Genomic DNA, 14,057 nt, shown 5'->3' on the forward strand with positions numbered 1-14,057 from the left:
TTCCATTTGCCTAGACTACGTAGTTTCTGGGATATTTACATCCCAAATAATATAATTTTTTTTGAAATACCCTGTAGTTTATTATGTAGGAATGCTATGATTGCTAGGCCTGAAAGAGAACAAGATAAAAAGAGATCATGCATTTTGCAGATAAACTTTTTTCCTACAGTATTAGAAAGATTACTGATGCTGAAAAATCAAAGAAATTAAAAAAAATAAATAAAGTTAATGCATTGCAAATCATACCTTAATGTTTCAAGACAACAGTCAATCAGATGACCATGCATCCCCCCCACCCCCACTCCAAATTTTCCTAAGTTGAATTGGTTGCCACGGAAATACGGAAACGATAAAAAACAAAACCCAAAAAAACCCCACAAATCCCAAAAATGTCAAAAGGCACAATTCCTCTAGTCACTTAACTGTGAGGTTTCGTGAAAAAGTTCCTAATAGTTTGTTATGCTCCGGAAACTAACAAGATCAGCTGTGAGCTACTGCTCATTTACATATCCCCCCCCCCCCCCCCCCCGCTTATATCAATGCAAGCAATCAAAGGAATAGGACACTTATGAATGTTGTCAACAAATAATTAACCCTGAAACAAGTAAAAGAGCAGTGCTCTCCCTAGGGATTTCAAATAGCATCCTGGTAAACTACCATTTTGAAATGGTGTCAAAATCCACCCTGTGTGTTTTGTAAATACAGTCGGTATAAAGGAAGTGGATGTGCGACAGACCTGAAAACAATATACTAGTGCATCTCAAAAAATTAGAATTTTGTGAAAAAGTTCAATATTTTCCATCAGTTATTTAAGAAAGTGAAAGTGTTATATATTATACTCATTACACAAACTAAAATGTTTCAAGCATTTTTCTATTTTAATCAGTATGGCATACAGTACAAAAATAAAAAACCCATCTCAAAATATTAGAATATTTCATTTCGAGTTTGAGTTATAAAAAAAAAAAAAAAAAAAAAAAAAAAAAAAGTATGAATAGTGTATCTCTCAGTCTAGTTCAGTATACACGACCACAATCATGGGGAAGACTGCTGACTTGACTGTTGTCCAGAAGATGATCACTGATGCCCTCCACAAGGAGCGCAAGCCAAAAAAGGTCATTGCTGAAAAGGGTGGCTGGAAAAGGTGCACAAGCAACAGGGATGGCTGCAGTCTTGAGAGGATTGTCAAGAAAAGTTGATTCAAGAACTTGGGAGAGTTTCACAAGGAGTGGACTGAGGCTGGCGTCAGTGTATCAAGACCAATCACGAACAGACATCTTCAAGAAAGGGGATACAACTTTCGCATTCCTAATATCAAGCTACTCCTGAGCCAGAGACAATGTCAGAAGTGTCTTATCTGGGCTAAGGAGAGAAAGAAATGGACTGTTGCTCAGTGGTCCAAAGTCCTCTTTTCAGATGAAAGTACATTTCGCATTTAATTTGGAAATCACGGTTCTAGAGTCTGGAGGAAGAGTGGAGAGGCACAGAATCCAAGGTGTTTGAAGCCCAGTGTGAAGTTTCCACAGTCTGTGATGATTTGGGGTGCCATGTCATCTGCTGGTGTCGGTTCACTGTATTTTATCAAGTCCAAAGTCAACATAGCCATCTACCAGGAGATTGTAGAGCACTTCATGCTTCCATCTGCTGACGAGCTTTTTGGAGATGCTGATTTCCTTTTCCAGCAGGACTTAGCACCTACCCACAGTGCCAAAACTACTACCAAATGGTTTGCTGACCATGATATTACTGTGTTTGATTGGCCAGCCAACTTGCCTGACCTGAACCCCATAGAGAATCTATGGGGTATTGTCAAGAGGAAGATGAGAAACACCCGACCCAAAAATATAGATACGCTGAAGGACACTATCAAAGCAACCTGGGCTTCAGTAACACCTCAGCAGTGCCACAGACTGATCACCTCCATGCCACACTGCACTGATACAGTAATTCATGGTAAAGGAGCCCCAACCAAGTACTGAGTGTATAAATGAATATACTTTTCAGAAGTTGGACATTTCTGTATTGTAAATCCTTTTTTTGATTGATCTTGGGGAATATTCTAATAATTTGAGATACTGGATTTCTGATTTTCATGAGCTATAAGCCATAATCATCAAAATTAAAACAAAAAAGGCTTTAAATATTTCACTTTACATGTAATGAATATAGAATATATGAAAGTTTACCTTTTTGAATTAAATTATGAAAAAAAGGAACTTTTTCATGGTATTCTAATTTGAGATGCACTAGTACACAGTATAGAACCCCAAGCTGAAGCTCTGTACCAAATATCAAGCAGTTGTGATTTGTAGTTGCTGAGAAAAGGGTTACGAAAATTCTGTAAATCCACGCTATGTTTCATAAATAGATTCAGTTGGTAAACAGGAAGTGGATGTGCGACAGACCTGAAAAACAGTATACACTGTATAGAACCCCAAGCTGAAGTTTGGTACCAAGTGGCTACGATTTGTGGTTGCTGAAAAAAAGGGTGTTTCGGACAGAGGTAAACCAGTATAACCCCCCCCCCCCCCTCGGAGCAGGGGTATAAATAAAAACGTTTACATACGAACAGAGCGATAGCTATTGTACATCCCCTCGCATTATATGCCGGAGGGATAAAAATTGTGAATGCACACATTTCACCCCAGTAAAATACTGTCTGAAAGCTGCAAGTGTGACTGATGCAAAGCCCAAACATTACTTGTAATGGCATGGAAATTTTGTCCTGGTTTTTAGAGTGGCAGGGCTGACAAGAATGACTCTGCACAGGGAAGGTTGTCCTACCTCACACTGCAGGACAAACTGTTTGCCTCCTTTGATCCTCAGCAGGATGCATTTCTTGTCCTTGATCTGCGTCTCCTCAACAGTCACTATCTGCTCCATTGTTAACAAGTTTTGCTGCAGAGAAGATAGACCAGCGAGTTACGGGAAAACACTGAATCATGAGAACGTATATTGGTGTCTCAAAACGCTTTTGATACAACAAAAATGAGTAATGCCTGAATACGAGCCTTAGGTTTCCATTTTCAAGGGATTAAACATGACCGTATTTAAGTGATCCATTCAGATTTTTAGCAGTGTGTGTAATGTGCAAGTAATAAATAAAGGCATGCAAAAGTTTGGGCACCCTTACTGAAAATGTCTTTTACTGTGAGTAGTTAAGTGAGCAGAAGATGAACTGATCACCAAAAGGTATAAAGGTAAAGACATTTCTTTTCAGCGTTTTCTGCAAGATGTGTGCATTTTGTACAACTGGAGTGTGAAAAAAGAAAAGGAACACCATGCGAGAGTTTGGGCACCCCAATACATTTGAGTTCTTGGGTAACTTTTACCAAGGTTCCAGACCTTAATTAGCTTATTTAGCTGTGGCTTGTTCAAATTCTTCGTTAGGAAAGGTCAGATGATGCAGATTTCAAAGCTGTATAAATTCTCTGACGCCTCAAAACTTGTCCCTAAAATCAACAGCCATGGGCTCCTCTAAGCAACTCCCTCGGATTCTGAATAATAAAATAATTGATGCTCACAAAGCAGGAGAAGGCTACAAGATCGTAGCAAAGTGTTTTCAGGTAGCTGTTTCCTCAGATTATAATGTTAATCAAGAAATGGCAGTTAACAGAAACAGTGGAGATCAAGGGGAGGTCTGGAAGATGAAGAAAACTTTCTGAAAGAATTGCTCGCTGGATTGCTAGAAAGGCAAATAAAAACCCCTGTTTGACTGCAAAAGACCTTCAGAAAGATTTAGCAGACCCTGGAGTGGTGGTGCACTGTTCTACTATGCAGCGACACCTGAACAAATTTGACCTTCATGGGAGTCATCAGAAGAAAACCTTTCCTGCATCCTAGCCACAAAATTCAGCATCTGAAGTTTGCAAATGAACATCTAAGCAAGCCTGATGCATTTTGGAAACAAGTCCTGTGGACTGATGAAATCAAAATAGAACTTTTTGGCCACAATGTGCAAAGGTATGTTTGGAGAAAAAAAAAAAAAAAAAAAAAAGGGTGCCAAATTCCAGGAAAAGAACACCTCTCCAACTCTGAAGCATGGGTGTGGATCGATCATGCTTTGGGGTTGTGTTGCAGCCAGTGGCACAGGGCACATTTCATTGGTCGAGGGAAGCATGGATTCGAATAAATACCAGCAAATTCTGGAAGCAAACATCACACCATCTGTAAAAAAGTTGAAGTTAAAAAGAGATGGGTCCTACAATAAGACGATGATCCAAAACACACCTCAAAATCTACAACGGAATACCTCAAGAGGCACAAGCTGAAGGTTTTGCCCTGGCCCTCACAGTCCCCTGACCTAAACATCATTGAAAATCTGTGGATAGATCTCAAAAGAGCAGTGCGTGCAAGACAGCCCAGGAAACTTGTAGAACTTGAAGCCTTCTGCAAGGACAAAGGTGTGAAAATCCCCCAGGTAAGAACTGAGATTATTAGCTGGCTACAAAAAGTGTTTACAAGCTGTGATACTTGACAAAGGGGGTGTTACTAGGTACCAACCATGCAGGGTGTTCAAACTTTTGCTTCGGGCCCTTTTCCGTCATTTTGAAAATGTAAAAGATGAAAATAAAAAAATTTGTTTTTGCTTAAAATATAAAGGGAATGAGTCATCATTAACGTTATGCCTTTTGGAGATCATTTCATCTTCAACTTGCTTAACTGTTCACAGGAACAGCAATTTTGACTAGGGGTGCCCAAACTTTTGCATATGAAAAAAAGCTGTGCGTTAGTCTAACAAAATTAAAAGTAGCTTTCAATTGGACTGACTGCCACAGGGATGTGTGAGAAACAGAACTGTTCTTATTCTGCTGTCAGTTTTCACATAGCTCTCTGTACCGGTAGATGTAGGCATGTTTTATATTTTAATCCTCTGTTATCCACCACCGAATATGAATCCAGTGACTGTGGTGACTTCTTTAGCGCAGACTGAATCTGCTGAGAAACACTGCTTGAATGTAGCAGTGTGTGTGAGTGAGTGAGCGACTCAGCATACTGTAACATTTTGGTCCACTGCTTCCTGGCCATCAGCATCATGCCTTACTGAGAGGTCAAAGTGCTTCCATACATCAGACTTTAAAGATCTGGGGGAAATCACACTACTTCTGCTTGCTGACAAACTACTGCTTCATTTTTTTAATGCTAATACATACAATCTAATACTAGATAGTATGCTTGTGTATTGGCTTGTCTTAACAGCATGCTTTGGAGAAGTTTGTGGGGTTTATTTTTTAAAAATTGAAATGTGCAACCTTTGGCTATCATGCAGCATTTCACAAAAATCCTTCTGCACAAGTGGTTTCAGAAAATCACTGCCCATAGCATTTACTTTTTTTTTTTTTAAAAACAATAAAACCTCCATCTGAAGTTCCAGTACACAATTCTAAGCCTAGTATTGGTCGTGATCTAATAAGTGCAACACTGTTATAAAAGGTTATAGATCTGTGCTTGACATACACAAATTTATTAAACTTAACACTAATATTTACCCAATACTGCACAATTTAACACTTAAAAAAAAAAAAAAAAAAAATTTGTAGAATTTGAGGCACAATTTCTAGGATCGGACATTATACGGCGTTTCTGATGGAACTTCCATGACTGCCTGCTTGCCCATTTCTGAAATGTGCATATACCGTACAAGGGGCAAAAATTTACATCATGCAGAAAGGAAAGGTTGTGTTCTTCCTGGAGAACACAGAGGTAATGGTGGTATTCTAAAGTAGTAAATTCAAATTAAGTGAGCACAAAGAGGCAGTGCTTGTTTTCAGAGAAGTAATTAAGTATGGGATGAGTATAAATTATAATATTGGACAAGTCAAAGATGAGCATTCCTAGATCAAACTCAGGGATGGTACTACATGATTACTTTTTTTTTTTAAGATTTTTTTTGGGCTTTTTTCACCTTTATTGGATAGGACAGTGTAGAAACAGGAAATGAGTGGGAGAGAGAGAGACAGGGAGGGATCGGGAAATGACCTCGGGCCGGAATCGAACCCGGGTCCCTGGATTTACAGGGGTGATAGCGTTCCGGCGCCACGCCGGATTTCCGGCGTACCGTGGCTGGGGAAAAAAAAAAAAAAAAAAAAATCTAGTTCGCCCATTGTCCTGTGTCATTCTGAGATGCGCAGATAGACAGTAAAGGGAATTCCGAATTCCCTTTACTGTCTATCTGCGCATCTCAGAATGACACAGGACAATGGGCGAACTAGATTTTTTTTTTCCCCCAGCCACGGTACGCCGGAAATCCGGCGTGGCGCCGGAACGCTATCACCCCTGGATTTATGGTATGGCGCCTTATCCACCTGAGCCACGACGCCCCCGATTACTTTTTGTTTTGTTTTTATTTCACCACATTGCACAAAATGCTCATAACATATGGATCTCTGATTCTACAGTATTCAATACCCCAACAGGGGTGGCTTTCCATCAGAAAGGTAGTAAACTTTTGGGACTGCAGAAATATGGTGAAGGAAGGAGATAGCTTTGATGAAGAAACTGTTCAGCTGCCTGTTGGTAATGCTCCAGAGTGCTTTAAATGTAATCTGACGCAGGCAGACAGCCTGTAATCATTTGAAGGCATGACCGTGGCCTCTTTTGGCAGCAGGATAGACAGAGTATTGCCAACAGAGGCTACAAATGATGCAAATTTTACCAACGAATCAGCAGTGCGTTTATACTTGGGGTCTGGGCAGTAAACACCTAATGCAACACTTTGTCTGGTGAAAACACCAGTAGGAACAAGTTGCCACAAAATACATGCACCAAATCTGATAGGTGCCAAGACACACCCAAAAGGTAATTTGTCTCCCCAAGACAAACAATTTTGGGCCATGAACAGGAAGTGAGATATTTTGGATTTTGTGCATTTTGGCACGTTACATTTTGAAATACCCCGAGATGGTTCATCAGATTCGTGTCAAAATTATTATACACGAGGTCACGTTCTGCTCATACCACCATCTTCCATACACAAAAACTGATACTTCTGTTTCGAAACTCATGACTTGACTAATGCCATGTACACACGTAGCCGGGTATTTTTAAAACCGAACATTTCCCCCCCCCTCCGTTTATAAAAATGTTTTATCCACACCACCTCGTCTTCGAAAAAAATCCCTTCCACACATAACCGAACATCTGCGTTTTCAATCACATTCATAAGCATTCCAAACCTGTAGATGGTTATTTCCCCAAATCCTACCCCCTAATCACATCACCTATGCTCTTGGAGCAGTAGTTGGGCTTCTAAAATTAAACATGTAAATAGCACCTGCACAATAATTAACGCTTTCAAGGCACTCCTCCGATCCATTACTCTTTAGCTAGCCGCACACTACGCCGATTTTCAGCGTACCGAGCCAACTGAAGTTGCGAGTCAGGCGTAAAGACTAGTTTTCGATGGTACCGACTCATCTCACAGCCGATCCGAAAAACTAATCGGGAGCCAGACTGATCGGCGAGAGTCGCTAGCAATAGCCAATCATATCTTTCGCATATAACACGTGACATCATTAAACACAATTTCTAGCGCGAGAAATACGTGTTGGTAGCACCTGATGCAGGTATATACTGTAATTCCATAGACTGAAGCTTTATCCATAGACACAGTGGGCTGGAAAGCCACTCTGCTCAAGTTGTGTGGCTGAATTCCAAATCGCTTTAACTCCCCTATACAAGTGCACTATTTAAGGTTGGAAATAATAGCTCATGCAGCCTAGATAGTGCGCTACATATTCCATGTTGTGTCATTTGTAATTCAGCCTGCAGCATCTTCAAGTGTTGGATTTAACAGTAACTATATCCAATAGCCAATCACAAAGCTATTAAGTTGTCACGTGTCGCTTCAATCGCGACTGCACTCGTCAACAGTCGGGGGATATGTGCGTGCCCTGTCGGGAGTCGGCTCTGAAATGGGTCGGTTCGGTACCGCGTGGATCGCCGTAGTGTGCGGCTAGCTTAAGTCCATGCTTAATCTGGCTTCTGCAGTAAACAAAGGTTGCACGTTTGACGTCAGGGCAGATTTGTTGTCATTTTTTGGCGCAGATTGTGACATTCTAAAACGCAAACCTCCGGTTATCTCTGTCTACACGAAAAGGCATACACGGAGTTTTCAAAAATCTTCACTTTGCCCGGAGTTTTTTTAAATATTCGTTTTTGATGCGTTTTCATGTGGATGACCGGCCAAAACGTAGAAAAATATCTTCGATTTAGCAGATACCCGGCTACGTGTGGATGGGGTCTGAACCTCTAAAAAGTAGCCATACATGCAAAAATAGATAATTTAAAAATCACATGCATACAGAATTTACTGTGATGTAAAACATGTCAAAAATGTAGATTCTCGAACATGTGAAAATGTCATTAATGCAGTTTGATGCAGCACAAAAAAAAAAGGGTGTTAATTCATTACACATTTGCTCATGAAAGTTAAACTGCAGAAAATGTTTACAATTTCAGCAATATGACTGACATGCCGAAACAGTGTCCTTGTAATTGATGCACAAAAACTGATGCTTCCAATGTTCAAAACGCTTAAGTTTTTAGCATATATGCATGGAAAGGCAAAGGGGATATTGTATGCAATTTATCATAGATGGAAATAAAGAAAATTGGTCAGATGCGCATTTACACAGCACACAAAAAGGGGTTGTGGTACTACTGCAGGTTACATGAATAGGTGATGTGAAAAGATGCAAGTACAGAGATTGAGCATAATGGCACGTCAAATTTTTCCCCTTTTCTGGTTTAATTTTGAAATCATGACTCTGATGTCTGTAGTGCCCCCCCCCCCCAAAAAAAATACCCACACACATTTATCCACTGTTATAACAAAGAGCATTGCAGAGAGCTGAACTCCATTCTAGTAATATGGAAGTATTAATTTATACATTTAAAATTTATATCCAGAAGTTATATTTTTCTGTAACATCTGTCATGTCCATTGTTAAAATACTATACTGGATGACCGTCAGCCCCCACAGAACTTGATCAGGCAACTGAATGCTTGGAGTCAACGTTCCACTATACTTTAGATAATGTAGCTCCATTTAAAAGAAAAAATGATTAGTGAGAAATTTGCTCTGTGGTATAACAATTACACTCATTTTAAAACAGACCACTCGAAAATAAGGTAAATGCTGCTGAAAAAGTTAATGCTGACACCTCTCCGTTTCTGCCAGTGTTAACTTTTTCAGCAGTTTGTGCTACAGTAGCTCTTCTGTGGGATTGGACCATATGAGCTAGCCTTTGTGCCCCATAAAAAAAAATCAAAATCAATGACCCTTCGATACCCATGACCCTGCTGGCTGGTTATCCTTCCTTGGACCATTTCTGCTAAGTACTAACCACTGCATACAGAGAACAGCCCACAAGATGTGCCAGTTTTGAGATGCTCAGACCCAGTCATTGAGCCATCACAATTTGGCCCTTGTAAAGTCCCTCAGATCCTTACGCTGTGCGTGTGCATGGATGCATTTTATTTATATTTTTAAAACAAAGTTGACAACTACACACAACGGAGCGACCTGGCACCCTGCCACTAATCCCCTTGCAAAATCCTTTGCCCTGTTGCTGTGTGTGTCTGGCTAAGTTTTGGCTGAACTGAAGTCCCAGCTCTACTAGTAACACTTTGCCACTGGGGCACACACTTCCAGTTTTTCAATGTCTGTTGGTATGTTTGTCTCTTGTAAATATACATTAATATCTCATGAAGTTTTGGTAGCCTCTTGGGTGTTCAACGCGTCTATCTTTTTCCCAGTGAACAAAGAAATGCGTCTGTGCATGCGCAGTAGAAAACTCATTGAATATTCGCATCAGCTCCAACGTGCGATGTCCTGTCTTAACCATGCAATATTGTGAACCATATTCAACGCTCATTCTCCATTGGGTAGAGTGATGTAATACATGTAGGATAAGCGATATGCTAACAATACCGCATGCAGTCAAACCAAACGAATGAAACCCGCAAGAAGGGAATAGAATACATGTTTTTATTCCATCGAAAAGGTGTCCGGTATGTACAATTTCCAATATTTCACTCCAATGACACCATTCCCAGCATTTTCCTGCTGACTAGACGCACAGTATCAAAATGACGAACTGGTTCAAAATTAAAATTGTGTTGATGAACCTGTATTTTGTGTGTGTGGATGTGTCTATATAATTTCAAGAACACTACAAAGATATAAAATTTGCATTCTCCTGTTAAAAATATTTTCACTCGTTCACATGTGATGTATCCATTCACCACTCAAAAATAAACTTCGTATCTTCGTGCCGGGCGGCACGGTGGTGTAGTGGTTAGCGCTGTCGCCTCACAGCAAGAAGGTCCTGGGTTCGAGCCCCGGGGCCGGCGAGGGCCTTTCTGTGTGGAGTTTGCATGTTCTCCCCGTGTCTGCGTGGGTTTCCTCCGGGTGCTCCGGTTTCCCCCACAGTCCAAAGACATGCAGGTTAGGTTAACTGGTGACTCTAAATTGACCGTAGGTGTGAATGTGAGTGTGAATGGTTGTCTGTGTCTATGTGTCAGCCCTGTGATGACCTGGCGACTTGTCCAGGGTGTACCCCGCCTTTCGCCCGTAGTCAGCTGGGATAGGCTCCAGCTTGCCTGCGACCCTGTAGAAGGATAAAGCGGCTAGAGATAATGTGATGTGATGTGTGTATCTTCGTGCCACTGTGTAATACCCCCCAGATAAAAATAAATTTTTGATCAGTCATGAAACAGCGACAGTATATTCTCCACATGATGCTGAAAAACTAATATACATTTCAATCTCTCTTGATTGGACCCATTACAACATGATTTTAAATAGACTAATGTAAATTTTTAAGGTTAATTTGCTGCCAGCCCTATGAAAACTAGAATAGCTGTCCATCAAGTCACACACTGACTACAAAGTTCTGAAAAAAACTTTTACAGCTCTCAAATGATATAGTCCTGGCATATCTTGCAGCTACTCCGAAGCTGTACAGCCGATCCCAGAGCACTCCCCTCAGCTGAAGCAGGCCCGTTTGTTCTGAGGATCACTTCCAGCAGAAGAAGCAGCATCTACTAGTAGCACATTAGCTGCTCTGAAACAGTATTCCAAAAGATGTAAAATAATTGTTTAACCCGACTTATCCATAGTTTGAGTCTGTCTTGTTGATATTGTCCATGCATAATTAAAATCATTAATTCAAATTAGCTATGGATGAGAATCAAGGACAAAGATAACTACATGGCTGCAATAACTAATCAAGAAAATTAATAAACTTTGATAAAATGGTTGACAGCAAATTTTATTCGCTATTTGTTTTATGACTCACACTGTGGTGCACTGTCACTTCCGATAGACTAAGTCGTCGTCTACAACATACATTACAACAAAGTGAATTCTTTCCCCCCGCCCGCATATCCCAGCTTCTTAGGAAACTGGGGTCAGAGCACAGGGTCAGCCTTGACACAGTACCCCTGGAGCAGAACAGGTTAAGTGCTTTGCTCAAAAGCCCAACAGAGGCACATTGGCAGTGCTGGGGCTTGAACCCACAAACTTCTTACAACAAAGTAGAGCCCTGCACTCCCGCGGGAGTCCCGCGGGACCCGCCGCAAAGCAGTGCGGGACAAATTTTGAAAGCTCATTGCGGGCGCGAGCAGGAGTGCACATATGCGGGCGCGAGTGCACATATGCGGGTGCGGGCAGGAGCGGTAATAAGCTGCAGTCTCGCTAACTAAAAACGTGTTTTAAATAAAACTTATAAATTATTAATTTATGTCTATCATATATAATTTGTGCTGGATATTTTATTTGGCATTAATAAAAACATTTTAAGATGCCTAAATTTGCAGAGAGTCAGATTGCCAGATTGAGTGAGGAATGGCATCTTAAATTTGCCATTGATCACCCTAACGGGCAATCCTTTGATCACTCTAATGACTCGCCGTTCACACCCAGCCTCCAGTGACCCACACTAACATGATGCCTCAATGACACCTTAGATGAGCTGGTCATCAGAATTCTGATTCTGATCCAGGAGAGGATAAATAACTCTCGTACGTTTCCGATTCCTTTCCTCTTCCGTGTTTGAGATCTCCGATCATGGCAGAAGAGCAGAGCTCCTCTACTGAAGCTCACAGTGCTTCAAAAGTAAGTGCTGCTTTAAACAGAGGTACATTTACCATTAAAAAGTCAAGAGTCCTGAAATCGGACATTTTAGTTAGAAATGCTTTACAAATGTAAACTGGGTTAGCCTAATGTTTTGTATGGCTGAACAATAAATATACCAAATTTCCACTTGGAATTACGTGCTTGCCTGTCTTTTTTTATTGTTTATTATTATTATTATTATTATTATTAGAGACACTGACAAAGGCAACAGCCGAAACGTTTGTCTCCTTCTGCTGCTAAAAACAACTGAAATGTAACTAAAAGAATAAGTTCAAGAGTGCGATCCATCTCTCCTTTCACACTAATTATTCATAGGAGACGCACCACGGGAGGGTGCATACTTAAATGATTAGCCTACTTAAATAATAATAATAATAATAATAATAATAATAATTATTATGTCTACATGCTGCCATTTCAACATTCAGAAACAAGGTAAATAATAAACGTGAGCTGTAGATATTTATGCTCAAATCCACTCAAAGTAGGGGGTGGGGCACCATCACGCTGTGTCAAGACAAGAACTTTCCTGATAACGCGAACGTCTGCATCATGCGGGATTTGCGGGCGGGAGCGGGACAAAATATGGCAGGCGCGGGCGGGAGCGGGACTGAAAATCATAATTCTTTGCGGGCGCGGGCGGGACTGAAAAATCAATTCTTTGCGGGCGCGACTGAAAAATCCGACCCGCGCAGACCTCTACAACAAAGAGCTCCTTTAAGGTATGGAAAAACTAGGCTGTGTGCCTCAGGACAATGTGTTTTCAAGGGCATAATATTTTGATTTGTAATCAATCATTCAGACAGTGGAAGTATAGCATTCCAGGCTGGCCCATGCTTATTACCAGTCATGCCATGTTTTGAATTGTCTGAGCTTACCCAGCTCTCTCGCTGTATTGCAGGTTTATTTTTCATGCTTATCTATCTTTACTGCCCCATCATAAACAATAAAATAAATAAATGGAGGTACTTTGTATGACAACTTTGTGTCAAGTTAAAAAAAAAAAAACCTTCTCAAATGTGATTAGTCAAAAAAAAAAGTCATCAAAAACGTGTCATGAAGCATGTACACTATGCAGTGTTGGGCAGTAGTATTTCTCAGCATACACAATATACATTTCTAATAAATATTGCATGTCAAGTCTCCATCCTGCTTTCGTTTTACAATGAGATCAATTCTAGGCATTGAAAGAGAGTCAGCCTCAAAGTTCTGGAGTTGATTCCACACACTGAAAATCCAAATGCCTTGTGCACACACATGGCAAACAAAATGCAATATGCATCATGCATTTAGCTAACCAAGTGTTTGCCTTTATTTTAAAACAGTAAAATATGTACTGAATACAGGTCACCTTGCATTAGTGGCTCTTTTGGTCAACATAAGCACTTAATCTCATGCTGTGACAGATTATTAGTTTGTGACAGTTATAGTTAGCGGTTAGTGATCTGTTATTTAATTAAGCCTTGTTAAGGGTGCTGTAGTATTATTAGCTGACTGAAATGCTGCTGGAATAAAAAAAAAATATATATATATATTTTTTAAAAATAATCCAACGAATTAATAAATATTAACAGACATTATTAAAATCAACAGATTAGCAAAGGAACGTTAGATGCAGCCCCTTGAACATTGCATACTTACCCGAGACTCGCCTTCTCCTCTCCATTCTACACGGTTAGGAAACAGGTAGAAATATCGGCGCTGCCACTGAGTCAGGAATGGATTTCCAAGCTTCAGCATGTAGCCATGCATGATGCAGTCCTTGCCCAGTGCATAGTCTAAGCAAAAAATTAAAAAAACAAACAAAAAACAGTATGGAGACTTGGCCATTTCCCAAAGCTCTTCTAAGAAACACCATCCGTTCAGTATTACCAGTCTTTGAAAATCGATTCCAGAGCATCACAGCAGTCATAT

The 14,057-nt window shown here is 40.4% G+C and overlaps 1 protein-coding gene across 1 annotated transcript in view; it reads right to left on the reverse strand.

The window, feature by feature from the left end:
- The window catches only part of grk3 (G protein-coupled receptor kinase 3), a 188,574-nt gene that overhangs the window by 4,154 nt on the left and 170,363 nt on the right, over window positions 1-14,057 (reverse strand). Inside the window, exons 19-20 of the mRNA XM_060908817.1 lie at window positions 13,785-13,921; window positions 2,785-2,898 (exon numbers count right to left, since the gene is read on the reverse strand). Of these exons, the coding sequence (XP_060764800.1) occupies window positions 2,785-2,898; window positions 13,785-13,921 (251 nt within the window). The remainder of the gene's footprint in view (window positions 1-2,784; window positions 2,899-13,784; window positions 13,922-14,057) is intronic.

This window comes from Neoarius graeffei, chromosome 25, assembly GCF_027579695.1.
Source record: "Neoarius graeffei isolate fNeoGra1 chromosome 25, fNeoGra1.pri, whole genome shotgun sequence".
NCBI classification, from domain to species: Eukaryota; Metazoa; Chordata; class Actinopteri; order Siluriformes; family Ariidae; genus Neoarius; species Neoarius graeffei.